Raw genomic sequence first — 25,373 nt, forward strand, 5'->3', positions numbered from 1 at the left:
AGTGTGTGTACACTACTGTATACAGTTTGCAAGAGAAAGAGGGATGGCATTTGGACAAAGATAAAGAAACGGTTGCAAGTTACAGCAACCACCTTCAACAGGAAATGATGACTTCCTGTTGCTAAGCGATAGCACTGCTCTCTCGTATAGCCTCTCATCCACTAGACACAGCAGACAACACACAGCCACACACACTCAGTCACACAGTCTCACCAAAGACGGGCATTTGGCTGTTCGTCCACCTCAACCATGATGACAAGCCAGGATGGATTCTCCAGAACAGGAGACGACCTACTACAACCTCCCGATCAGGCAAGTACCAAACTTTGTCATGTAGAAAATAAGTTAATTTAATGTCTTCATATTTGTAATACGCAACTAAATAAATCATTCGTCTTCTGTGAAACACCTTTATTGTACTGGCATTGGCCCATCTTATTAGAAAGGGTTTATATTGCATTTTGGCACTATGGATATCAACAGGCTCGTGTGTGTGTGGTTAGAGTTTGATGTCCTCTTAGATAACAGTTTGGGAGGATGGCCTCAACGGATGCTGAGGTGAAATTGGTTTGCAAAACTTTATTTTTCGCGGTTAAGTTTTGAGTGACTTCAAAATACCTTTTGTATTGAGACGAAATGTGTCATGATCATTGATGTTTTAATAACACTTGAATTGTTGTTAATGTACTGTGTAAGCATTACATGCAGTGTAAGCATTACATAATACCTAATGTGTAAGCATTACATGCAGTCCATTTGGTATTTCTAGATAAGATGTGACCATGAATCATACTTCGGTACTAGTCGGTACAACTTGAGGTCAGATGATACTGTATGGAAAGGGATGTGTTTTCACTTTTCCTAAAATAAACACACCATATTTATTTATTTATTTATTTATTTATTTTTTACCCCCTTTTCCTCCCCAATTTTGTGGTATCCAATTGTTAGTAGTTACTGTCTTGTCTCATCGCTACAACTCCCGCACGGGCTCGGGCGCGGAATGTGTCCTCCGAAACACAACCCAACCAAGCCGCACTTCTTCTTAACACAGCGCACATCCAAACCCGGAAGCCAGCCGCACCAATGTGTCGGAGGAAACACCGTACACCTGGCGACCTGGTCAGCGTGCACTGCGCCCGGCCCGCCACAGGAGTCGTTAGTGCGCGATGAGACAAGGATATCCCTGCCGGCCAAACCCTCCCTAACCCGGACGACGCTGGGCCAATTGTGCGCCGCCCCATGGGCCTCCCGGTTGCGGCCGGCTGCGACAGAGCCTGGGTTCGAACCCAGAATCTCTGGTGGCACACTGCGATGCAGTGTCTTGGACCACTGCGCCACCCGGGAGGCCTCCATAGTTTTAATACCTGTGTGTGTGTGTGTGTGTGTGTGTGTGTGTGTGTGTGTGTGTGTGTGTGTGTGTGTGTGTGTGTGTGTGTGTGTGTGTGTGTGTGTGTGTGTGTGTGTGTGTGTGTGTGTGTGTGTGTGTGTGTGTGTGTGTGTGTGTGTGTGTGTGTGTGTGTGTGTGTGTGTGTGTGCATCATGTTTTATGTGCATTATTTTTTATCCAATCCTAAATTTGTTTACAGAGACTGGAGTAGTGTAGTTTCCTTATCGCCTTCAATGAGGAAGTCCCTGCCAGAATCGATGACTATCTGACTTGTGTCACCCTGACTATGCATGGGTTTGTTTCACATTAAAACTCAGACATTTCTCAAGCTCCCCACTATTGCATAATTGATATGTCCCAGCAGGTACATTTGGCCTATCTATAGCGTGGATTTCTAGGATAAGTATAGGGCCAGGGGTTTCTTGACCACCAGTGGCTAAACTGTGTTGTTTCCCTTTCACATTTACCTCCATACAGACTCGTGGCTCAACTTGGAACAGACAGAGACAGGTAGAGTGAGAAGAACCTCTATTTTAAATCTGCGCAAAATATGAATGCTATTTTGCTATACATGCTTCCCACCACCAAGGTTTCCTGTATTACGGTATTGTGTGTAATCCCTCTTTCTCTCAGAGCTCCCCTGCCCGTAAACTGGGGATGACCAGGAAAGAGAAGGACACGAGGGTGGGTCCAGCTCCTTTGTTCTCCACATAGGGACACGGGTGGTTAAGCAGTATGAGCTAAATCCTCGTGCTGCAATGAGTGTCATAATCAATGATGTTGTGTCTTGATTGTATTTGTCATTATCAAATAAACTATTAAGTAAGTTTGTACACAATGACTTTATGAACTATGACTTTGACTTCAGCATTTCCCGAATACAGCACACACAGTAGATAACATGATCTATGTACTTTCAGGACTTTAAAGAGAATGAGAACCCAGAAGAGAATGAGAAAAGACATAAGGAGCAAGAGGTATCATCACTATAACTTATAAGAATTGTGCTTGTTTTCATTGGCTTTTTTTCTACAGCAGTCCTTTTAGAGTCCCTATTGAAGGTTCATGTTTGTCCGTCTTCTCTCTCTTTCTGCCACATCTTCTCCCTCCCAGCTCAAGTCGCTGTATAAAGAGCTGCTGTACACTATCACCCACAAGCTGGGGAAGCCAGCCTCGGCAGAGGTCTTCACTGACAACCAGCTGCACCAATACATCAGAGAGGTGACAATCTAACCAAACAAACTCAACTAACCCTCTAATATACTAACCCTCTCATTTACATGACATCTAACCACACTCTCTCTGTCCTCAACATCTCACAGACCAAATGCTGTGCTCTGATTATTTCATTGTTCAATACTAATACCTTGTTGCTATCAAACTACCCCTCCCCTCCCCCTTTAGGCTTTCTCTATGGCAGTGGATGAACACCAGAGTCTGACAGAGAGGGTCCAGAACACAGAGGTGAGTTAGCAGAGGAGTTTCAAAGGTCTATGAGAAGCCATTTGAACCAACAGTATTTACCTTTACAGTATCTAAGGGGGGTTTTGTCGTATGCAAGAGTCCACCTATTATTTTTCTGAGTTCCTGAGTCTTGTCCACAGCCTCCAGTCTATTGTCTGATGGCCACTGTGAAGGAAGCCAAGGGCATCCTGGGAAAAGACGTCAGTGGTACGTTATCCTCACCTCAGATCTGTGAACGCAATTAAATTCACTTAGGGTTAGGGTAAACTATTTTGATTATCTGGAGTTGGCAAGAGATTTCTCTATTTAGGTTGGTTCGTTTAGGAACTAGAGATCTAGCAGAAGTTTTACTATTGTGGCCTGCGAATCCAACTATAGCTGACCTCCAGTGGGTTGTGTTATGTTGTCCCCAGGTTTCAGTGACCCATACTGCTTACTGACCATCCTGGAGGATGAGAAGGAGAGCAGGACACGGCGGTCCAGACCTAAACCCCGTAAAGCCGTGGTGCAGGACGCTGTCTCGGACGAGAAGGTTTACACGACAGACACAAAGAAACAGACCCTCAACCCCATCTGGAACCAGACCTTTGTACTGTGCGTGAAGGAACGTTTACATAGCACCTAGAACCTATAAATATAACAAATCTATGAGTTTACTTTACATAGGGTGCCTTGAAATAGCCTGGTCCCTTGAACATCCTGACAAAGTAAACACTGAAGCTACTCCATGTGGTGTCTCTCATGGAGATTGTAAACATATTTCTTCCCCTGGGCTGGTAGGGAGTTTGAAGACACTACAGTGGCCAGCTTCCACATTGAGATGTGGTGAGTTTCCAGTAAACCACTGTTCTGTTAGGTTGAAGTAAAAGAAACTCAATCTGTTACTTCATATTCATTCTGATCAATCTCTCTCTCATAGGGACAAGGATGAGGAGTTGTCTCTGGCACAGAAGCTAGAGGAGATCCGAACCAATTTCCATGGACTGAGGAGGTAGAGCTTGCATACACACACGCACTCGCACACACACAATATCCCAATGTTGATCGTTTCTGATCCCATTCAGGATGATCAAAGATGCTAAGAAGGAGAAAGGCCAGGATGATTACTTGGGAAGCATTGTGCTGAGACTGAAGGTAAAGCAGTTCCAAAACACACATGCTCACCCACCCTGATGCTCACCAAGCAACACTCCTAATGTGTGTGTGTGTGTGTGTGCGTGCATGCGTGGGTGCGCATGTGTGCGTGTGCGTGTGCGTGTGTGTGTGTGTGTGTGTGTGTGAAGGACCTGCATTGTACAGAGGATAACTGGTATGTTCTGGAGCCAAGGACAGAGACTTATCCAGATCGGGGCCAGTGTCATCTGCAGCTCAAATTCATCCATAAAGAGGTATGGAGCTCAAGTCCCTCTACAACTCTCTAGTGGCAAATTATGTTTAATAAAGCAGAATTGGTCAACATAATGAACACACAAAACCAAAATTGTCAATCTACACATCTAGTCAGACGGATGAGAGAAACACCCAGGAGCAGGGTGGTCTTTCTCTTACAGTAACTTTGTTTTATTAACAGTTAGTAATAGTTGTTGATCTATAGTAAGCTCAGGTTATCACTTGTAGTTGGTGATATGTCTGCTGTACAATCGTATTAATTGTATGTGAAAAAATAAACTGACCAATTATAGTATTTGTTTGTCTGTGACAGAGAGACGGGACATTGAGTGCTGGTCGTAGTGCTTACGTCAGCTACTGTGGGATCCTACTGCAGTTTGTCCAGTCACACATCTCTCAGCAGCAGGTAATAAATGTTCAGTTCCAACATTTGACAGTCATATACCTGTACATCTAGTGGTTAACCTGTGAAGGTAATACACCTGCCTCAGGGTAGTGTTCCATGGAAAGGGGAGTTGTGTGGGGAGGGACAGACCCTGTTGGAACTCTACGCCACTCAGAATAACCTCTCACCTTTCCTGCAGGACCTGGCGTAAGTAGGCTACCACACACTCAAAACACATACACACATCTACACTCACATACATGTTCAAATTGACACTATATGTTTTATAGGAAGTGGATGGCCTACAGTAAACTATACCAGAGTTTAGAGGTGGACTCCTCAGTGCTGCTCCAGCAGCTGACCAGTATAGAGTACCACTGGCACCAGCAGGAGCTGCCCTACCAACAGGTAAGACAGGCTTTACTTTGCTTTTATTGCATATTATATACTGTGTATATCATTCATTAATGAAATAAACACAAACATATGTGTACAGAAACAGGAGCTAGGGGACTCTCTCCGTGGTTTCCTGCAGTACGGACTGTGTCTCGTGGCCAAATACAGAGACACATTTCCCCCAACGCAGGACGCTACCCCTCGCTTACACACACTGCTCAGGTACCCTGCTGTGTGTGTGTGTGTGTGTGTGTGTGTGTGTGTGTGTGTGTGTGTGTGTGTGTGTGTGTGTGTGTGTGTGTGTGTGTGTGTGTGTGTGTGTGTGTGTGTGTGTGTGTGTGTATTTGTATTTATTATGGACCCCCATTAGCTACTGCCAAGGCAGCAGCTACTCTTCCTGGGGTCCGTCAAAATTAAGGCAGTTATACAATTTTAAAAACATTACAATACATTCATAACAGATTTCACAACACACTAAGTGTGTGCCTTCAGGCCCCCACTCCACTACCACATAACTACAACACAAATCCATGTTATCATGTGTGTGTATGCATGTGTCTATGTTTGTGTTGCTTCACAGTCCTCGCTGTTCCATAAGGTGTATTTTTATCTGTTTTTTAAATCTGATTCTACTGCTTGCATCAGTTACCTGATGTGGAATAGAGTTCAATGTAGTCATGGCTCTATGTAGTACTGTTCACCTCCCACTGTCTCTTCTGGACTTGGGGATTGTGAAGAGACTCTGGTGGCATGTCTTGTGGGGTATGCATGGGTGTCTGAGCTGTGTGCTAGTCGTTTAAACAGACAGCTCGGTGCATTCAACATGTCAATACCTCTCACAAATACAAGTAGTGATGAAGTCAGTCTCTCCTCCACTTCGAGCCAGGAGAGATTGACATCCATATTATTAATGTTTTTCTCTCTGTGTACATCCAATGGCCAGCCGTGCTGCTCTGTTCTGAGCCAATTGCAGTTTTCCTAAGTCCCTCTTTGTGGCAGCTGACCACACGACTGAACAGTAGTCCAGGTGCGACAAAACTAGGGCCTGTAGGACCTGCCTTGTTGATAGTGTTGTTAAGAAGGCAGAGCATCGCTTTATTATGGACAGACTTCTCCCCATCTAAGCTACTGTTGTATCAATTTGTTTTGACCATGACAGTTTACAATCCAGAGTTACTCCAAGCAGTTTAGTCACCTCAACTTGCTCAAATTCCACATTATTTATTACAAGATTTAGTTGAGGTTTAGGGTTCAGTGAACTATTTGTTCCAAATACAATGCTTTTAGTTTTTGAAAAATTTAGGACTAACTTATTCCTTGTCGCCCATTCTGAAACTGACTGCAGCTGTTTTAATAAACACATTATATATGGAACAATTCCTGATTCTACATGGATTATGTTGGCGAGGCTTCCATTAAAGAACACCCTCTGTGTTCTGTTAGACAGGTAACTCTTTATCCACGTTATAGCAAGGGGTGTGTTAGTTCCGTTTTTTTCTGTGCTCCGTTTTATTTACTTACCAAATAAGGAACACTCAAAATGTGCACTTATAAATAATAACAATTTTAATCAAAATACAGCTGTAGACTGAAGTCGAAGATCAAACATCACATATACAAGTGATGTCTCTCATGAGATCTGCCCCATAGGAAAAGTCCAAGTTGCTTTTATCATGCTTGTAGTCAACCCCCTGTGATGTCAATGCATACGTCATTACCTGCTACTCCTCAGACCAAGCCCATGCAGACACAGCTATACTAACTTGCAAGAGATACAATAGTTCCAGTGTTTTCTAAGGCCTCAGCAGTAAATGTCCACTCCCCCAAGTTGATTTATAGAGGTATGTCTGACTAGCCTCTTATCTCTCCTACTCCCCTGCAGGGCTCTTTGTTTATCTTTGAAATGCTTTCTCACAGACCCCATTACTTTATAAGAGGCAGAGACTTAGAAAAGACTGTGGAACAATTCTAAAACCTTACAATGCATATATATATATTGTTAATCTGTAGTCTAGGACCCTATAAATGTAGAGGAGGGGTCCCATAGCCCCTCCCCTTCTATTAATACAACATAAGCATAATCAATTATTATCATACATCAAACATTTGGTTATCATAACCCCAATTCGACCCATCAGGTGTAAAGCCATAACACTTACGTTTTTCCGACAGCAGACCATGATCGATAATGTCAAAAGCCACACTGAAGTCTAACAAAACAGCCCCCACAATATTTTGATCATCAATTTCTCTCAGCCAATCATCAGTCATTTGTGTAAGTGCTGTGCTTGTTGAATGTCCTTCCCTATAAGCGTGCTGAAAGTCTGTTGCCAATTTGTTTACTGTAAAATGTGTGTGTGTGTGTGTGTGTGTGTGCGTGCGTGCGTGCGTGTGTGCGCCATATATTATGGGTTTATTAAAACAGAGCTAATGAACAACCTGTGTGTCGTTTTGTTGTAGGATCCTGTCTCAGGTCTGTAAGACACAGGCATTTCAGAAGCTGAACGCAGCTCAGTTTGACCTACATGACGAGATCAACGAGGCTGTGCATGTAAGTACATATCGAAAGACTACTATGAAGTCTACAGTTAATACTGTGAATTATCCACAGAGCTATTACTCTGTAAGACTCAGTGTCTTTGTTTGCCTCAGTCTGGTACACAGGAGTGGTTCACCATAAAGAAAGGGTTACACCAGCCCATGACCAAGGTAGGCTACAGACAAAGGAAGAGAGACCCCTCTCACACATATCAATTTCAAAGCACATCATGCATTTCTTTACACACATCCTGTAACTTTATCCCCCACCCCCACCCCCCCACCCCCCCATTTCCCTCTTCCCAGGACCTGACAGAGACCGTGAGTGCTCTCTCTAGGCTGATAGGTGAAGTACAGCAGGACATCAAGCACAACAAGGACAGCTGGAATAGAGTGTTTGTCAGGTAACAGACAGACGACCATACAGAACATAAGTATAGTGGGAGGTGTCATTGTCTGTCTTCAGTACGAAGAAGGTCTGGTTCTTTTATCATATGAATGGACTTGAATGGGGTTGTTTCTCTCTCTCTCTCTCTCTCTCTCTCTGTAGTGCTGTGCAGGTGGATGTGTTCACTGTAGTCTACCAAAAGCTGGACTTCCTGGTAAGTGGAGTCCAGCGTTTTTTACTCTCTACCCCTCTCTCTCCTCTGTATAACTCACACCTTTCCCCCTCTGTCTCCTGTAGCTGGCGGGGGAGGTGAGAGACACTCTAAGCCTGTTGGAGGGTGAGATGGAACAGAATCTAGCCAATAGCCTGTTCCCTCTCTACCTAAGTCTACAGGTCATCCACAAAGACAAGGCCTTCCTACAGAAAAGGTCAGAGATTACTCCCTTATGCTACATACTCAGTAGTACACACTACTTACACACTACTCCCTTACACATACTCAGTACTTCACACTACTACACTATATGATAGAGCTAAGGCTGTTGTGTTGTTTCAGGGGTAAACTGTTGGAGCTGACTAACTTCCATGAGGGCTTCCGTGAGGCGCTTCCCTATTGGTTGAAAAAGGCCTTCCGCACCACTCAGGACAGGGTGGAGAGAGCTGTACAGGTGGACCAGGTAACATACTATTATAACACTACACCTAGAATAGAATGGAATTCCACCCACTCCTCAATCAAAACTACCATTCTCCCGCCCATTCTCCTTCCAGCAGAGGCGGGACTTCAGCCCCTTCACAAGGTTAAATACACACACCTGCAGGCAATTTGTGGCAGCCTGACGAACCTCCAGTTGATACCTTTCAGTGTTTGTAGTAGTTCAGTAGGTTATACCTTTTACCTGTTGATGCATTTATTGAAAATAAACTATCTGTACCATCCTATCATCCCTGCTATTACATTCTATGATTAAAATAGGCTGTAGCCTTTTGAGCTGTTCTCCGTCTCTCTGTGTGTTCTTACCGACACAATTCCACGGTAGCCCATACCAACATCAGCAATACAACCTATACAGTCCTTTCAGTCTACCAGTTTTTACAATAATTTAATTGAATAGTATAATTAAGTAGAATAGATACCAGCTAAAATATTCACTGTACACCTTAAAGTGGCACTCCAGTCTCCTTTTCACCTCATTTATCACCTGATATACTCAACAAAAGGCACATCTCGATAGGTGGTCGAGGTATCCTCGTGATTTGGCACAAGTGGGGGGGATTGGACTTTCCTATTTTGTTCTCTATTGCTCCTCTATTTTTCCCTCCAAGCACGGAGGAGGCCGATGACATCAGAGGGCACCATCAGACCGACTCCCTGAATGGCCTACATCTTGAAGTTTGCAACAACAAAAAAATACTATTTTCCTCAAAACATATTTTTGTCCACATTACTGTATTTATACGTGGGATATTGTTTTTCAAACGGAAAACTTCAAAAATGTCTGGCGTGCGTCTTTTAAAGCCAGGTAAGATACTCACTCATTCCCTCCCTCTCTCTCCTGTCTTCCCCAAGCTCCAGCCGCTGCAGCTGGGCCCGGTGCCCATAAAACACAGCTCGTCAGCCGTAGACCTGGTGACCTGCGTCCAGCCCATCTGTCAGCTGTGGGAGCAACTCTCCTGGCCAGACCCTGAGGAGGCCTTTATGCTCATGGTCAAACTCACTGAGGTACTGCATCATAAACATACATTGTCATGCAAGTACACGTAGTATCTCATCATAACTAGACAAGGACATGCTCTATCATACATTATCATACACACATTTACTGTTGTTGGCATACACGTTTTTGCTCATTTTTCGCGTGTGTGCGCGGTGTGCGTTCAGGACGTGTGTAAGATTGTGATGAACTACTGTCGTATCCTGAAGGAGCGCGTCAGGGAGCTGTCTGAGAACTCAGACCCCGGCAGCGCTGTCAACATGGTGAGGGGAAGAACACTCCTCCCTCTATCCGCTTCCACTTTCATTTATTTTCCTTCTCTTTCTACTTGTGTCCATCTCAATCACAGTTTTTGTGTCTATCTCCTCTTCTCTCAACTACATTTAAGTGAATTATGTTCATCGCCATCTCTCTGTGTCTCTCCCTCTTTCACCCCCCCCAGCTGTGTGTAGTAGTGAATGACTTGGAACACCTGAGGTCAGTGCTGATCCGCCTGCCCCAGCAACTCAACTGGGCAGGGCTTCGAGAACGCACCCTTCACGTGATAGGGGACCCTCAGTTCCACAACGTGCTCAACTCACAGCTGCAGCATGCACAGGGGGTCCTCAACAAAGAGATACGCTCTGCCTTAGAGACCGTTGGACGGAAGGTAGGGGTGTAGGAGAGAGCGGTGGGGTTCAATGGAGGAGAGGCAAAAGAGACCTAGACCAGGGCTGCGTTCAGTATGTTTTTACGTTCCCAAACGCTTCAGAAATTGGCCTATAGTCACCTTCATTAATATAGTTTATAGTTATTGAAGTATCTCTCTCTCGCTCTCTCCAGCTGAATTCAGACATTGCGATGTACGTCCGCAGCATGTCTACTCGATGCAGAATCCCCTCCAAGTCCACTGAAGAAGTAAGAAACTGGCGTCAGCCATTTCCGATTCAGCAATACTGAATTTATAGACAAACCTTTCCTTGACTTATGAAAAGCATATTACTGTAACTGACATGAACTGTTCCATGTGTCCCTTATCGTAGGCTGTGGTTCCCCTGATAAAATATCTGGAGAGAGAACTGCAGTACATGAATGAGAACCTAGTCCAAGAGAACTTCAACAGGTACAGGTACACGCACGTACACACACACATACCTGTAGTGCCGATCACACACTCACCTGTGGTTCAACTGGTACTGAACTGGTATCACCCTCTTTGCTCCAGCATACCTGTTTGAATATCTTAGAGGAGTAGTTGCCAAGCATTTCACATATTCTCGTCATCTCCACTCTTCCTTCCTTCCCTAGTCTGTTGACTCCGTTGTGGACTAACTCCATAAGGACCTTATACCAGGTAGCTACACAGCAGAAGCAGGAGGATGGACTCATGGTGTTCTGTCAACGTCTGAAATTCACACTCCAGGTTAGTTAAGTACTGAGTACACACTCCAGGTTAGTATGCTACTGAGTACACACTCCAGGTTAGTTAAGTACTGAGTACACACTCCAGGTTAGTTAAGTACTGAGTACACACTCCAGGTTAGTATGCCACTGAGTACACACTCCAGGTTAGTTAAGTACTGAGTACACACTCCAGGTTAGTTAAGTACTGAGTACACACTCCAGGTTAGTTAAGTACTGAGTACACACTCCAGGTTAGTTAAGTACTGAGTACACACTCCAGGTTAGTTAAGTACCGAGTACACACTCCAGGTTAGTTAAGTACTGAGTACACACTCCAGGTTAGTATGCTACTGAGTACACACTCCAGGTTAGTTAAGTACTGAGTACACACTCCAGGTTAGTTAAGTACTGAGTACACACTCCAGGTTAGTATGCTGCTGAGTACACACTCCAGGTTAGTTAAGTACTGAGTACACACTCCAGGTTAGTTAAGTACTGAGTACACACTCCAGGTTAGTTAAGTACTGAGTACACACTCCAGGTTAGTTAAGTACTGAGTACACACTCCAGGTTAGTTAAGTACTGAGTACACACTCCAGGTTAGTATGCTACTGAGTACACACTCCAGGTTAGTATGCTACTGAGTACACACTCCAGGTTAGTTAAGTACTGAGTACACACTCCATGTTAGTTAAGTACTGAGTACACACTCCAGGTTAGTATGCTACTGAGTACACACTCCAGGTTAGTTAAGTACTGAGTACACACTCCAGGTTAGTATGCTACTGAGTACACACTCCAGGTTAGTATGCTACTGAGTACACACTCCAGGTTAGTACAGTACTGAGTACACACTCCAGGTTAGTTAAGTACTGAGTACACACTCCAGGTTAGTATACTACTGAGTACACACTCCAGGTTAGTATGCTACTGAGTACACACTCCAGGTTAGTTAAGTACTGAGTACACACTCCAGGTTAGTACAGTACTGAGTACACACTCCAGGTTAGTACAGTACTGAGTACACACTCCAGGTTAGTTAAGTACTGAGTACACACTCCAGGTTAGTACAGTACTGAGTACACACTCCAGGTTAGTACAGTACTGAGTACACACTCCAGGTTAGTACGGTACTGAGTACACACTCCAGGTTAGTATAGTACTGAGTACACACTCCAGGTTAGTTAAGTACTGAGTACACACTCCAGGTTAGTACAGTACCGAGTACACACTCCAGGTTAGTTAAGTACTGAGTACACACTCCAGGTTAGTTAAGTACTGAGTACACACTCCAGGATAGTATGCTACTGAGTACACACTCCAGGTTAGTACAGTACTGAGTACACACTCCAGGTTAGTACAGTACCGAGTACACACTCCAGGTTAGTACAGTACCGAGTACACACTCCAGGTTAGTACAGTACTGAGTACACACTCCAGGTTAGTACAGTACTGAGTACACACTCCAGGTTAGTACGGTACTGAGTACACACTCCAGGTTAGTACAGTACTGAGTACACACTCCAGGTTAGTACGGTACTGAGTACACACTCCAGGTTAGTACAGTACTGAGCACTCACTCCAGGTTAGTACAGTACTGAGTACACACTCCAGGATAGTACGGTACTGAGTACACACTCCAGGTTAGTACAGTACTGAGTACACACTCCAGGTTAGTTAAGTACTGAGTACACACTCCAGGTTAGTTAAGTACTGAGTACACACTCCAGGTTAGTACGGTACTGAGTACAAACTCCAGGTTAGTATAGTACTGAGTACACACTCCAGGTTAGTACGGTACTGAGTACACACTCCAGGTTAGTACAGTACTGAGCACTCACTCCAGGTTAGTACAGTACTGAGTACACACTCCAGGTTAGTACAGTACTGAGTACACACTCCAGGATAGTACGGTACTGAGTACACACTCCAGGTTAGTACAGTACTGAGTACACACTCCAGGATAGTACGGTACTGAGTACACACTCCAGGTTAGTACGGTACTGAGTACACACTCCAGGTTAGTATGCTACTGAGTACACACTCCAGGTTAGTTAAGTACTGAGTACACACTCCAGGTTAGTTAAGTACTGAGTACACACTCCAGGTTAGTATGCTACTGAGTACACACTCCAGGTTAGTTAAGTACTGAGTACACACTCCAGGTTAGTTAAGTACTGAGTACACACTCCAGGTTAGTTAAGTACTGTGTACACACTCCAGGTTAGTTAAGTACTGAGTACACACTCCAGGTTAGTTAAGTACTGAGTACACACTCCAGGTTAGTTAAGTACCGAGTACACACTCCAGGTTAGTTAAGTACTGAGTACACACTCCAGGTTAGTATGCTACTGAGTACACACTCCAGGTTAGTTAAGTACTGAGTACACACTCCAGGTTAGTTAAGTACTGAGTACACACTCCAGGTTAGTTAAGTACTGAGTACACACTCCAGGTTAGTATGCTACTGAGTACACACTCCAGGTTAGTTAAGTACTGAGTACACACTCCAGGTTAGTTAAGTACTGAGTACACACTCCAGGTTAGTTAAGTACTGAGTACACACTCCAGGTTAGTTAAGTACTGAGTACACACTCCAGGTTAGTTAAGTACTGAGTACACACTCCAGGTTAGTATGCTACTGAGTACACACTCCAGGTTAGTTAAGTACTGAGTACACACTCCAGGTTAGTTACGTACTGAGTACACACTCCATGTTAGTTAAGTACTGAGTACACACTCCAGGTTAGTATGCTACTGAGTACACACTCCAGGTTAGTATGCTACTGAGTACACACTCCAGGTTAGTACAGTACTGAGTACACACTCCAGGTTAGTTAAGTACTGAGTACACACTCCAGGTTAGTATGCTACTGAGTACACACTCCAGGTTAGTATGCTACTGAGTACACACTCCAGGTTAGTTAAGTACTGAGTACACACTCCAGGTTAGTACAGTACTGAGTACACACTCCAGGTTAGTACAGTACTGAGTACACACTCCAGGTTAGTTAAGTACTGAGTACACACTCCAGGTTAGTACAGTACTGAGTACACACTCCAGGTTAGTACAGTACTGAGTACACACTCCAGGTTAGTACGGTACTGAGTACACACTCCAGGTTAGTATAGTACTGAGTACACACTCCAGGTTAGTTAAGTACTGAGTACACACTCCAGGTTAGTACAGTACCGAGTACACACTCCAGGTTAGTTAAGTACTGAGTACACACTCCAGGTTAGTTAAGTACTGAGTACACACTCCAGGTTAGTTAAGTACTGAGTACACACTCCAGGTTAGTACAGTACTGAGTACACACTCCAGGTTAGTACAGTACCGAGTACACACTCCAGGTTATTATGCTACTGAGTACACACTCCAGGATAGTACGGTACTGAGTACACACTCCAGGTTAGTACAGTACTGAGTACACACTCCAGGTTAGTACAGTACCGAGTACACACTCCAGGTTAGTATGCTACTGAGTACACACTCCAGGTTAGTACGGTACTGAGTACACACTCCAGGTTAGTACAGTACTGAGTACACACTCCAGGTTAGTACGGTACTGAGTACACACTCCAGGTTAGTACAGTACTGAGCACTCACTCCAGGTTAGTATCAGTACTGAGTACACACTCCAGGATAGTACGGTACTGAGTACACACTCCAGGTTAGTACAGTACTGAGTACACACTCCAGGTTAGTTAAGTACTGAGTACACACTCCAGGTTAGTTAAGTACTGAGTACACACTCCAGGTTAGTACGGTACTGAGTACAAACTCCAGGTTAGTATAGTACTGAGTACACACTCCAGGTTAGTACGGTACTGAGTACACACTCCAGGTTAGTACGGTACTGAGTACACACTCCAGGTTAGTACAGTACTGAGTACACACTCCAGGTTAGTACGGTACTGAGTACACACTCCAGGATAGTACGGTACTGAGTACACACTCCAGGTTAGTACAGTACTGAGTACACACTCCAGGATAGTACGGTACTGAGTACACACTCCAGGTTAGTACAGTACTGAGCACTCACTCCAGGTTAGTACAGTACTGAGTACACACTCCAGGTTAGTACAGTACTGAGTACACACTCCAGGATAGTACGGTACTGAGTACACACTCCAGGTTAGTACAGTACTGAGCACTCACTCCAGGTTAGTACAGTACTGAGTACACACTCCAGGTTAGTACAGTACTGAGTACACACTCCAGGATAGTACGGTACTGAGTACACACTCCAGGTTAGTACGGTACTGAGTACACACTCCAGGATAGTACGGTACTGAGTACACACTCCAGGTTAGTACGGTACTGAGTACACACTCCAGGTTAGTACGGTACTGAGTACACACTCCAGGATAGTACGGTACTGAGTACACACTCCAGGTTAGTACAGTACTGAGCACTCACTCCAGGTTAGTACAGTACTGAGTACACACTCCAGGTTAGTACAGTACTGAGTACACACTCCAGGATAGTACGGTACTGAGTACACACTCCAGGTTAGTACGGTACTGAGTACACACTCCAGGATAGTACGGTACTGAGTACACACTCCAGGTTAGTACGGTACGGAGTACACACTCCAGGTTAGTACGGTACTGAGTACACACTCCAGGTTAGTACAGTACTGAGTACACACTCCAGGTTAGTACAGTACTGAGCACTCACTCCAGGTTAGTACAGTACTGAGTACACACTCCAGGTTAGTACAGTACTGAGTACACACTCCAGGTTAGTACAGTACCGAGTACACACTCCAGGTTAGTACAGTACTGAGTACACACTCCAGGTTAGTACAGTACCGAGTACACACTCCAGGTTAGTACAGTACTGAGTACACACTCCAGGTTAGTACAGTACTGAGTACACACTCCAGGTTAGTACAGTACCGAGTACACACTCCAGGTTAGTACAGTACCGAGTACACACTCCAGGATAGTACGGTACTGAGTACACACTCCAGGTTAATACATTATTCTTAAATACACACTTCAGAACATTTCTGACTGTGTGTTGCAGTGTCTGGAGCAGTGTTTTCATGCTGAGGGGAATGGACTGCCACTGGATACTCTTCACATTGACAGCTACAAGGTGAGTTCATGTTCGTTACATTGCACATTATATTGTTAGAAACATATATGGTTCTATAAGGACATGTAGAAACATGAAATGGGGGGGGGCCTTGGGTTATAAACACTATACAATAACTCTCTTTCCTCTCTCTACTCATTCATTGAGATTCTGAAAGCTCATCTGACACACAACTCTCTCAACTGCCAGCAGCTCATAGAGAAATTCCTGGATAGAAAAATATGGGAGCAGGTAAGAGCCTAATTTATTTGTGTTGTATAACAGTAAAAAGCATTGCTATAGAGAATACATTGAATCTGTGTTTGTGTGTAACAGAAGGTTTACAGTGGAGAGAAGTACGGCGCGGTCACACTCCTAGCATCCTACAGGAGGTCTGACCATAGACTCAGAGTGGAAGTGTTGAATGCAGCTAACCTCCTACCCATGGACTCCAACGGTAATTGGTTCCCTCTCCTTGTCTCCTTCTAGACAGGTCTACTAGACAGGTCTTCTTACAGATCAGGTATGTCTCCTGTCTCTCTCCAGGTTCCAGTGATCCGTTTGTCCAGTTGCGTCTGGAGCCTGGTCATGTGTTTTCTGAGGTGGAGCCTCGCACCACCCAGATCAAGAACTGTGACCTCAACCCCCTGTTCGACGAGGCCTTCGAGTTGTAAGCACTAGCTCCAACTGCTGCCCTTCCGCCATTACATTGGTGGCAGCGGATAACCCAAGTCTCTTAGATCTTTTCCACTTTAACCTTGCCTCCTACTCATCCCTACCCGTAGGAACTATACAAGTAATTATCTCTCCCATATCCCACTCTCATTCCCCTCTTCTTCTTCTTCACGTACTCCCTCTGTCAGTCTGGTGTCAGTGGAGCAGTGCCAGGCTGCAGGGGCGTGTCTGGTGGTGACAGTGTTGGACTATGACACCCTGACAACAGACGACTTCGAGGGGGAGGCCTTCCTGGCTCTGAAGGCAGTGCCGGGGGTTGGAGGGGGATCAGGGGAGAGACAGGGGCACCAGCCAGACCCCTCCCCGGCCCAGATACGCCTGCCGCTCATGCACCCCAAACCAAACGGTATGATTTGGAATTCAATTCTGTGAAAATTAAACACAAAACGTGCATGATACTGAAGTGTGTGTGTTCTGTCCAGATGACAGTATCCTGAAGCTGTTGGAGTCGAGGAGAGGAGAGAGGGAGGCTCAGCTGTTTGTGAAGAAACGCAGACAGAGAGAGAAACAGTCACAGGAGGGGAAACAACAATAACACACAGCTTCATCCAAAAATATACATTTGTTTTATTTTTCTATACCAAAACACACAAAATTAAACACTGTTGGTGGATGCAGTAGGACAAGGTGTGAACTTTGTGCCAGGTCTATGTATAGTAGTGATCATGTCTTTTCACTGGTTATCAACACACCCCTGCTGTTTCCAAAGCCTGACACCTGGTGTAGTCAGTGCATGTATGACATACAACAACTATGTATATTTGACACGAGTTTGACATACTGTGAAATATCTAAATGCTTACAAATGTCAATTATGCCCCAAAAACATTATACATAGATTTTTATTAAAAAAGGCTGGCATTTGAGTTAACGTGAAGCGCCTTGTTATTAAATGAAAATCGGCATAATTTCAGACTAAACAATTGAATAGTACATTTTTCTTGATTGTGTTAACATGCTCCCATCTTTCCGGTCAACAAAGAATAATAATATTACAGACTGCAAACCTGAGTCAGTCACGCACAGAAACTATCTGTAAGAAACACAGACTGCTGCGTCCAAATAGTTTAACATGGCTTTCCTTCCTTCATCTGCAATTTCTTTGTAGGCTTCCACCATATGTCCTTCCTGTAGTTTCAGATCAGTGTGAAGGAGGCAAGGAGAGGAAGCCTTTTTATACTATTGAGATGCAGCCCTATTCTTCCTCGGACTAGAAGTCTCATTAGCAAAACAATAATAACTAACGGTAAAAACTAAAACCTTGTACTCCTTCAAATGGTGGCCCACTTAGGCTGCATCATGAGATGGCTGTCTGGATCATGCATGCCTTTAGATTTGTAGATTTGATTTCGATTTGTGGTTTAGCTTGTAATGGTTAAAGCCAGGTCTGTGGTTAGAGAGCTGATCCTGAATAATTTCTTATGGAAAGGTAGTGCATGTAAAAAAGGAAATCTGATCTTGAATCAGTGACTATATGGACCCGAGGCTGGTCTTTGGGCTGGTCTTTGAGTGAGGATACCATATCTATATCTGGGCTATAGATAGTTGAGTTAGGTCAGGATAACTGATCTAGGTTCTGTTCTGGGCAAAGGGGGCACTCTGTAGAGCTGGTGCAGCTGTCACACAGTAGACCATGTCCACAGGGCAGAGAGACCGATCCCTGCTCTCCACACGTCACACAACATTGACACTGCTTTCTATACACCACCTGGATAGGGGGATGAAAGAGAGGGAGGGGAAGAAAAAGAGAATAGGCTGCTGGTTAGTTGGGGAATGTTTCACATCAACAAGCATAGCTCTGTGTGTATGCGAGTTTGCATGTGTATACTGCAAATATCGGTGTGTCTCCTTTACCTGTTCCACAGTGTGTAGACATGTACAGAGCTGGGCCTGCAAACTGAGGACAGACTCTAGAGGCAGTCTGTGGAGCAGCTGGAGCTGGTGGAGGCCCAAGTGAGGGTTCTCTCCTGTCCTCATGCTCTCCAGCGCCTCCTGGAGGAGGGAGGTCTGTCTCCTTGCCGCCTCCTCAGCCTGCCTGGCCCGCTCCGCTTCAAGAGCCGACCGACCGGCCGAGCCACGAGACTCCTCTGCATCCGACTTCAACACCGCCCACGACTGGAGTGAGAGCGGGATGTAGAGCGAGGGGGAGGGTGATGAGAGAAAAGAGGGAGAGAGCAACAGAGGGAGAAAAAGGTGAAGGAAGAGAGGGAAAATGTTTTAGTCTGACCTATCTGTTGGTTTATTGGTGTACACTAACATGCACACACACAAACCCACACCTACTCCCACTTCTCATACCTGTGCTGTATGTCTCCAGGTGTGGTCCCAGTGTTTCAGTAGTCTGTTAGCATCGTCTAGTTCCTGTCGGACCCGGGCTGTCTCCATGCTCTGGCCCATGGTGGGTAGCAGGGCCGGGGGCGTACCGGGAGAACCCTGGCCTGATGGGTGCTCCCAGATACTACTGCTCATACCATTCAGACCTGCAATACAGGAGACACGGAACACATGAGACATGTATTTAGCTGAGATGTTTTTGGAATATATGGGAGAATTAAAGAATTATCCACATTTTAAAATCCTCTAATTTTGTAGGATTTGGGCAGAAGAATACATGATCTAAAAAGATATCCACAAACCTAAAGAGCTATGCGATGGCCCCAAGAAGCTGCTTTCTGATTTGCTGGGCTGCGATAGATGGGAGGAGAAGAATGGCGATTGGTGGGCTCTGATTGGTGGAGAGGGCGAGGGGGAGCTGAAAGGGGCAGAGCTGCAAAGGGTTCCTGGAATGTTGACAGGAGCAGAACTCTGGAGCTGATTTCCTCCTGCAACATCAATCAATAATTTAATCAATCAATCATGAAATTCCACTCAGGTGTATGCATGCGTCTAGGCTCCATACTCACCCAGCATGGCTCTGGGAAGAGCAGAGCTGCTGTCCAGACTTCTCTGCAGGGCAGACATGCCAAAGTCATTCAGGTCCAGGTCATCCAGAGCTGACTCTATACAACACATTATCAACCAAAACATCAGTCTGTCAGATCTGTCCCACATTATCAACCAAAACATCAGTCTGTCAGATCTGTCCCACAGCAATCAAGTGATCCAGTGGCAATATTCTTCAGAGATATCCCATGCAATTGCCCCTCAGGGATAAATAAAGTTTTTTAATTGAATGGAATGTTAGGAAGTGAACTACAATAGTCAGCTAATTTTACAAATGGCTAGCTCCTCTGACTAAGAGTAATAACGGTTTAAAAAGTCTACTGTGCCTGTGTGACTGACTCACCCACTACAGACTCGACGGTGTCGCTGGTGGGGTAGAAGGGCAGTGCGTTGGCATTCATGCCCGAGAAGAGGCCTGGTGCTGGGGCTCCATGATGGAGGTGGTGGCCCTGGTGGAGGGGTCCAGGAGGGGCAGGGCTGGGAGGGGTGGCTGCTAGGCTGGAGGGAACACTGGAGGACAGACTCAGAGGACTACCAACTGGGAGGAACACCAACAGGTCCTAGAGAGGTAGAGACCGAGAAGGGTGGTGATGGTATCTTCTATACAGACTGGTGTAGTTATTGTACAATAAGCAATGTCACCTAATAGTTTCTGCATTCAACAATGTGATATTGCTGCCTTACAGAGACATCAAGACAATGAATGACAAGCTGGCTGAAGCAGCAACAGACACCCAAGCCAATAATGTGTAATTATAGTTCGAAGCTGGTTGATTTTGACACCAATAAAACGGTACCTGTTTGCTGTGATGAGACGCCATTTCTCTGTTGCGCTGGTCCATGGTAAAACTCTTCTGTTTGGCATGGTCTTCCCTCTCGTACCCCGGTGCCCTACCGTACCCCCCCTCCCCAGCCCAGGGGGAGAGGGGTTCGCCTCCCCCACACACGTCCTCACACAACGACAGCACCCTCCCTAACAGGCCCTGTTCTGCCACACACACCCCCCCTGACGGGGAGAACGGACCTCCAGACAGAGACCCAGACCTTCCACCTCGGCCCCCAGGGCTGGAGCATCCTTCCTGGGCAGGGTGAGGGTCTTGGGGTCCTGGGGGGAGAGGTGGGGAGCTGGGGGTCTGAAACGAGGGTTCTTCACTGATAGGGGGCTCTAGGGGACAGGAGGAGAAAAAGAGTAGATCAGTTACTTACTTGCTAACTATCATTTTACAACACGATTTTGCTAACTTTCATTTTACAACACGATTAGGGTGTTGAGACACTTACTGTTGTCAAGGTGTGCAAAGGCACAGAAGGGGCCCCGGGGACAGCTGCCACACTGCTGCATATCGTTACACTTCGTGGACTTATAGATCTGGAGAGGCACATCAGACAAAACACACTGTCATTTAATATAGAGTTCTAATTTGTGTTAAGCAAATGTAGCCAACTCGAACTTTGGCACAAATCTGCCAATGGTATAAAGGGATGACGTAGTTGTAATTTGAGACAAGGAGCATGTTTCTGAAGTTAGGACGGACCGCACCACGTACCTCAGGGTGAAACTGCTGCTCTGTGCGTGTGTGGCAGTACTGGCATCCCTCTGCCACCTCACACTTACTGGGATCTCCCCACTCCTCACTGTGCTTCACCGCTGGGCACGGCAGCGCTCTGGAGAGGGAGAGACCCCGCACACTTTAGTGTAAGTAAAAAATATATTTTTTAAAACAGTTCAAATGGATGTGTGCATGTTTTGTACCTGTATTTGTGTTTGTGTGGACTACGCCGCCTGTCTTTGCTGTTGTGGTAGTAGGGACAGGCGTAACCTTGGCGACACAGACGAGGAGGCTTTTTACACAGATCTGTCTTGTAGTGGGACAACACATAGGTGTTATCTACAGAGAGAGAAAGGGAGATAAATGTAGTAGAATTGGAATCATGGCCTTCACATGGAACCTCCATTGATCAATTAAAGGATGTGTATATTCGTACCCTGCCAACGTGGTTCCTCACTCAAGATCTTCTCAATGAGGGCGGTACTGGCCGCCAGCCCCGACTGGCCCTCCCCCCCTCCTCCCTCAGCAGCCCCCGACCCCCCCTGAGACTCCATCACCTGCACCTCCCTGGAGAGGGGAAGAGGGGCGCACATGGCCACGAGACCCGTTAGAAAGTGGAACAATGGCTTTGGGTCATGAAACTAAACCTTCATTTGAAGAAGAACAGAAGATGTGTCTCCACTGCACTGTATACTCCTGTACCTGACGTCGTAGACGGGACATCGTAGATCATGTGATCCGTGTGCAAAGGCGCAGTGGGAGCCGTTCTTACTGCAGTGGCCCTTCCCGTCCGTCTCGTGGATACAGGAGCCTGTCTTATAGTACCTCAGGTGGTACCGCCGCTCTGTGTCGCCCGCCGTACGATGCAGGTACGGACATCTGAAAATCACAAACGGGGAAAACAAACTACACATCTTGCTGGGTCATGTGATATTGTCTCAGAGCCACAGTCTTCCTCATTAGCATTCCCCTTGTGTGTGTTAATAGGCTGAGTGTGTGAAAGTGATAATGTGTCAGCACTTCTCCTGATCTGTCTGAGGCATGGCCCAGTCAGGGGGGGGTCTGTTTGTTTTCAGCTGCAAATCACAGCAGTCAACAATGATCACCTCAGCTATTCAACTGAATGGGTACACCTCATTTGATAAACAGTACCCTCAATCTGAAAAGAAATCTCAATCTCAGATTCTTAGGTGCTTTATTATGCAATGTGGAGCGTGTTCTGTGTATCTTTAGGATGAAACTCATCAGACCGATTGTCAGTCTGCACAGTACGGGACGTTTGTTCACTTGGTGTCGGCGTGGTGTGTTATAGGGACCATTGACGGTCATAATTTTCTCCCGTTTCTACATGTAGAATCGGTTTGCAAGTTACGGCCGGCACTCTGTTCAGAGGTGCAAAGAACTCTCAGCCGGCAATCCTACCAGTCTGTCCATGCCTTTAATGTGGGGAACTCAAGAATTGCCCTATTAGGGCAGATCTGAGACCCCACAAAAACATTGGCTTCAGTGCACCATAAAATAGTGACTTAAACAAGTGTCTGTCTTTTGTACCAATAGATCAAAAATCTTCCTCTTCCTCTCTCACACACACTTACTCGTCCCCGTCAGAGCAGGTGCCCGTGCCCTCGTCGTATTTGGTGCAGTAGACGTCTGGGCTGTAGTTGAAGGTTCCGTCCCGCCTGCGGATGGGCCTGCGGCGCCGCTGGTTCAGAAAGTGCCAGTGGAAGCATGCAAAGGGCCGGTGCTGGGTACACTTGTGCTGCACAAACAGAGGACACTGTTCTGTCCTGAACTCCTTCAGATACCTGCATAGGAGGGAAAGAGAGGAAATGGGTAGAGATATAGGAGTAGTACATTAGTGCATGTCTTATATTTAATACCAAAAAAATAACAATAGCAAGCTGCACTTATTAGTTATCACAACTTTTCACCTATGTTGCAGATGTAAACATGTCCCTCTCAGACTCGCTCTCAAAAACACATGACACATAAAGACAACTTATGAACCACTTATGGACCGTTAGACCAATTAAAGTGTCTTACACTGTAATTTGACGGCATATTATCATATCCTGACACAAAATGTCCCCAAACAGTCCAGGGCTACTGTACAGATCCAAACCACGCCAACTCAGTCAACAGTAGGCCTCTCACTTATATTGTCTAAATACAATTGGTACACACTAATGCAGATCAGAGATAGCTGGTAAAAAATACTTAAATTCAAACCCGACAGGAGCAATTTAACTAATTATCCTAACGTCAGTGGTGTTTGGGTGTGTTTATACACGTGAGGTTGTGTGGTCTACGTACGTGTAGTGTTGAGGTTTCTCAGGCTGTACGTGCAGGACGTTGGCGGGAGACGTCGTGCCACCTGCGGGCGAGGAGGATGAGGAGGAAGAAGGTCCACCGGAGGTCGTAGCCCCCGTGTGTGTTTTCGACATGTTTTCCTCTTTGAAGCTTTTGTACCAGCGTTCTGTTTCCAGTGTGCGACGAAGTCCGCATTCTTTACCTTTGCGCGCTTGCGCCTGGTACGAGGAAGTGGAAGCGTCAGTTCGAAGGGTTTGCTAAGAACTGTGGGACATGTAGTTCAACATTGTCTGTCCCCTTTGCCTTTAAACTGCAGTCAGTGAAGAGACAGAAATATAATTTTAACATAAAACAATTATCTTTATTAGACGGAGCATACATACAGTTGTACTTGACGTTTGAGTCACACATATGAAATGTGTTATGTGCAAACCAAAGCACTTTCCTGTGCAAATAATAAATACTATTACACGGTTTCCTACGTGTGTGGTCATTCATTAACTATTCGTTACAAAACATGCTCAACTTTTTATTTAACTTTCATTCAGAATTTTGCAATTACTACTTCCAAGATACCACAGACGACTGAAGTTACTACACTTTTCCTGCAGTTTCAAAAATGCAATCTATTTTTGTAAGGGAAATATGTACAAAAAAATGTAATGCAATTCTACTTATGTTGCCATGGGGTAGAGATTAATAAAAATATATAAATATATGTTTTTCCGCTAATTTCCTAAAATTCTAATCCATTTTGCCATTGGGTGAAGACACATTTTTGCAGTTTTAAAGCTAATTCCCTGAAATTCTACACATAAGTGACTGCTTATGCCTGGAGACAAACATGCCCTTATCTTCCATCAGTGAGAAAGAATCCTTCTTTAAATAAAAAAAGATACACTTACTGTAGCAGTTAACAGATCCATACAACTATGGTATGAGTTCCTCCATCCTACGAAACTACACTTCCCAAGTTAAGCTTACACACAGGTGTCCAGAGCATGCTAAATAACTAATTAGCACAGGTGGTCGCCTCTTGTCTGCCATCTCTTCTAGTAACCAAGCGCTGTATCATGGAGATATGGTCATGTGGGAACACCAAAGGTGTCAGCATGCTACAGTTCAGCTGGTGCCTAGCAGAACTCGGCTAGCCGAACAAATGTGCTTGCATTCTCTCTTAAATTCCATGATCATCTGGATGCGACTTCCAAATCGAGGGAAAGGTCATCTCTGGATGAACTATCTAATGTTAGCTAAATGTAGTAATAAATAATTGACAATTCTGTGAACTGAAATTGACACAATACCTCTTAGCAAAGGTGTCAACTAGAGATGATGTGCAGGGATTTGTAGTCTTGCATGATGTGGCGCAGTGGTCTAAGGCACTGCATCTCAGTGCTAGAGGCGTCACTACAGACCCTGGTTTGATTCCAGGCTGTATCACAACCAGCTGGGATTGGGAGTCCCATAGGGCGGCGCACAATTGGCCCAGCGTCGTTAAGGTTTGGCCGTCATACTAAATAAGAATTTGTTCTTAACTGACTTGCCTATTTGTTTTTATTGAACTTTTAACTAGGCAAGTCAGTTAAATAAAGATGTCTACTTTGATGCTAATGAGCATTTTTTTTTTAATCTTAGAGTAAATATAGCCGAATATATTGATTAAAAGTCACCTTGTCCGAGAGAGAATTAAATGATTAT

General features: G+C 45.1%; 2 protein-coding genes across 7 annotated transcripts; one reads left to right on the top strand and one right to left on the bottom strand.

The window, feature by feature from the left end:
• On the top strand, positions 1–17,735 carry LOC106589471 (protein unc-13 homolog D). Of its 5 annotated transcripts, none has more exons than XM_045710007.1 (34): positions 1–312; positions 1,868–1,900; positions 2,024–2,074; positions 2,311–2,367; positions 2,504–2,611; positions 2,795–2,854; positions 2,995–3,061; positions 3,268–3,448; positions 3,635–3,679; positions 3,774–3,845; positions 3,919–3,988; positions 4,138–4,242; positions 4,557–4,649; positions 4,735–4,835; positions 4,919–5,036; positions 5,125–5,246; positions 7,485–7,575; positions 7,677–7,733; positions 7,869–7,966; positions 8,113–8,164; positions 8,248–8,378; positions 8,507–8,627; positions 9,521–9,673; positions 9,833–9,928; positions 10,108–10,314; positions 10,488–10,562; positions 10,688–10,773; positions 10,953–11,067; positions 16,084–16,155; positions 16,348–16,386; positions 16,471–16,591; positions 16,681–16,804; positions 16,998–17,215; positions 17,292–17,735. In XM_045710007.1, the coding sequence occupies exons 1-34, from the start codon at positions 250–252 to the stop codon at positions 17,402–17,404; spliced, it is 3,315 nt and encodes a 1,104-aa protein (XP_045565963.1). In that variant the 5' UTR covers positions 1–249; the 3' UTR covers positions 17,405–17,735. The 5 variants fall into 5 exon arrangements, with proteins under 5 accessions (XP_045565963.1, XP_045565964.1, XP_045565962.1 ...); XM_045710008.1 differs by having other exon boundaries at positions 5–312; positions 10,688–10,767; XM_045710006.1 differs by having other exon boundaries at positions 6–312; positions 16,303–16,386.
• Positions 17,413–24,955, bottom strand: unk (unk zinc finger). 2 transcript variants are annotated; one of them, XM_045710010.1, is made up of 14 exons: positions 23,676–24,955; positions 22,958–23,167; positions 22,065–22,241; positions 21,799–21,929; positions 21,566–21,701; positions 21,360–21,477; positions 21,094–21,181; positions 20,610–20,977; positions 20,156–20,372; positions 19,773–19,868; positions 19,506–19,691; positions 19,168–19,349; positions 18,724–18,984; positions 17,413–18,577 (listed from the first exon to the last, which is right to left on the bottom strand). In XM_045710010.1, exons 1-14 carry the CDS (start codon positions 23,804–23,806, stop codon positions 18,425–18,427), a joined length of 2,454 nt encoding a protein of 817 aa, XP_045565966.1. In that variant the 5' UTR covers positions 23,807–24,955; the 3' UTR covers positions 17,413–18,424. The 2 variants fall into 2 exon arrangements, with proteins under 2 accessions (XP_045565966.1, XP_014034976.2); XM_014179501.2 differs by lacking the exon at positions 23,676–24,955 and adding an exon at positions 23,406–23,648.
• Positions 24,956–25,373: the final 418 nt, after the last annotated feature.

The sequence above is a fragment of the Salmo salar genome, chromosome ssa28, assembly GCF_905237065.1.
Source record: "Salmo salar chromosome ssa28, Ssal_v3.1, whole genome shotgun sequence".
Taxonomy (NCBI): domain Eukaryota; kingdom Metazoa; phylum Chordata; class Actinopteri; order Salmoniformes; family Salmonidae; genus Salmo; species Salmo salar.

What these genes read in the sequence shown, in the direction of transcription:
- unk (XM_045710010.1), bottom strand. Translation starts at nt 23,806, where the DNA reads ATGTCGAAAACACACACGGGGGCTACGACCTCCGGTGGACCTTCTTCC. An exon ending in TCTTCCCAGAGCCATGCTGG is followed by an intron (nt 19,692 to 19,772) that starts GTGAGTATGGAG and finishes TTGATGTTGCAG; the next exon opens with GAGGAAATCAGCTCCAGAGT. An exon ending in GCCATCGCATAGCTCTTTAG is followed by an intron (nt 19,350 to 19,505) that starts GTTTGTGGATAT and finishes CCTGTATTGCAG; the next exon opens with GTCTGAATGGTATGAGCAGT.
- LOC106589471 (XM_045710006.1), top strand. Translation starts at nt 250, where the DNA reads ATGATGACAAGCCAGGATGGATTCTCCAGAACAGGAGACGACCTACTA. An exon ending in CCTTTCCTGCAGGACCTGGC is followed by an intron (nt 4,836 to 4,918) that starts GTAAGTAGGCTA and finishes TATGTTTTATAG; the next exon opens with GAAGTGGATGGCCTACAGTA. An exon ending in AGATCAACGAGGCTGTGCAT is followed by an intron (nt 7,576 to 7,676) that starts GTAAGTACATAT and finishes TGTTTGCCTCAG; the next exon opens with TCTGGTACACAGGAGTGGTT.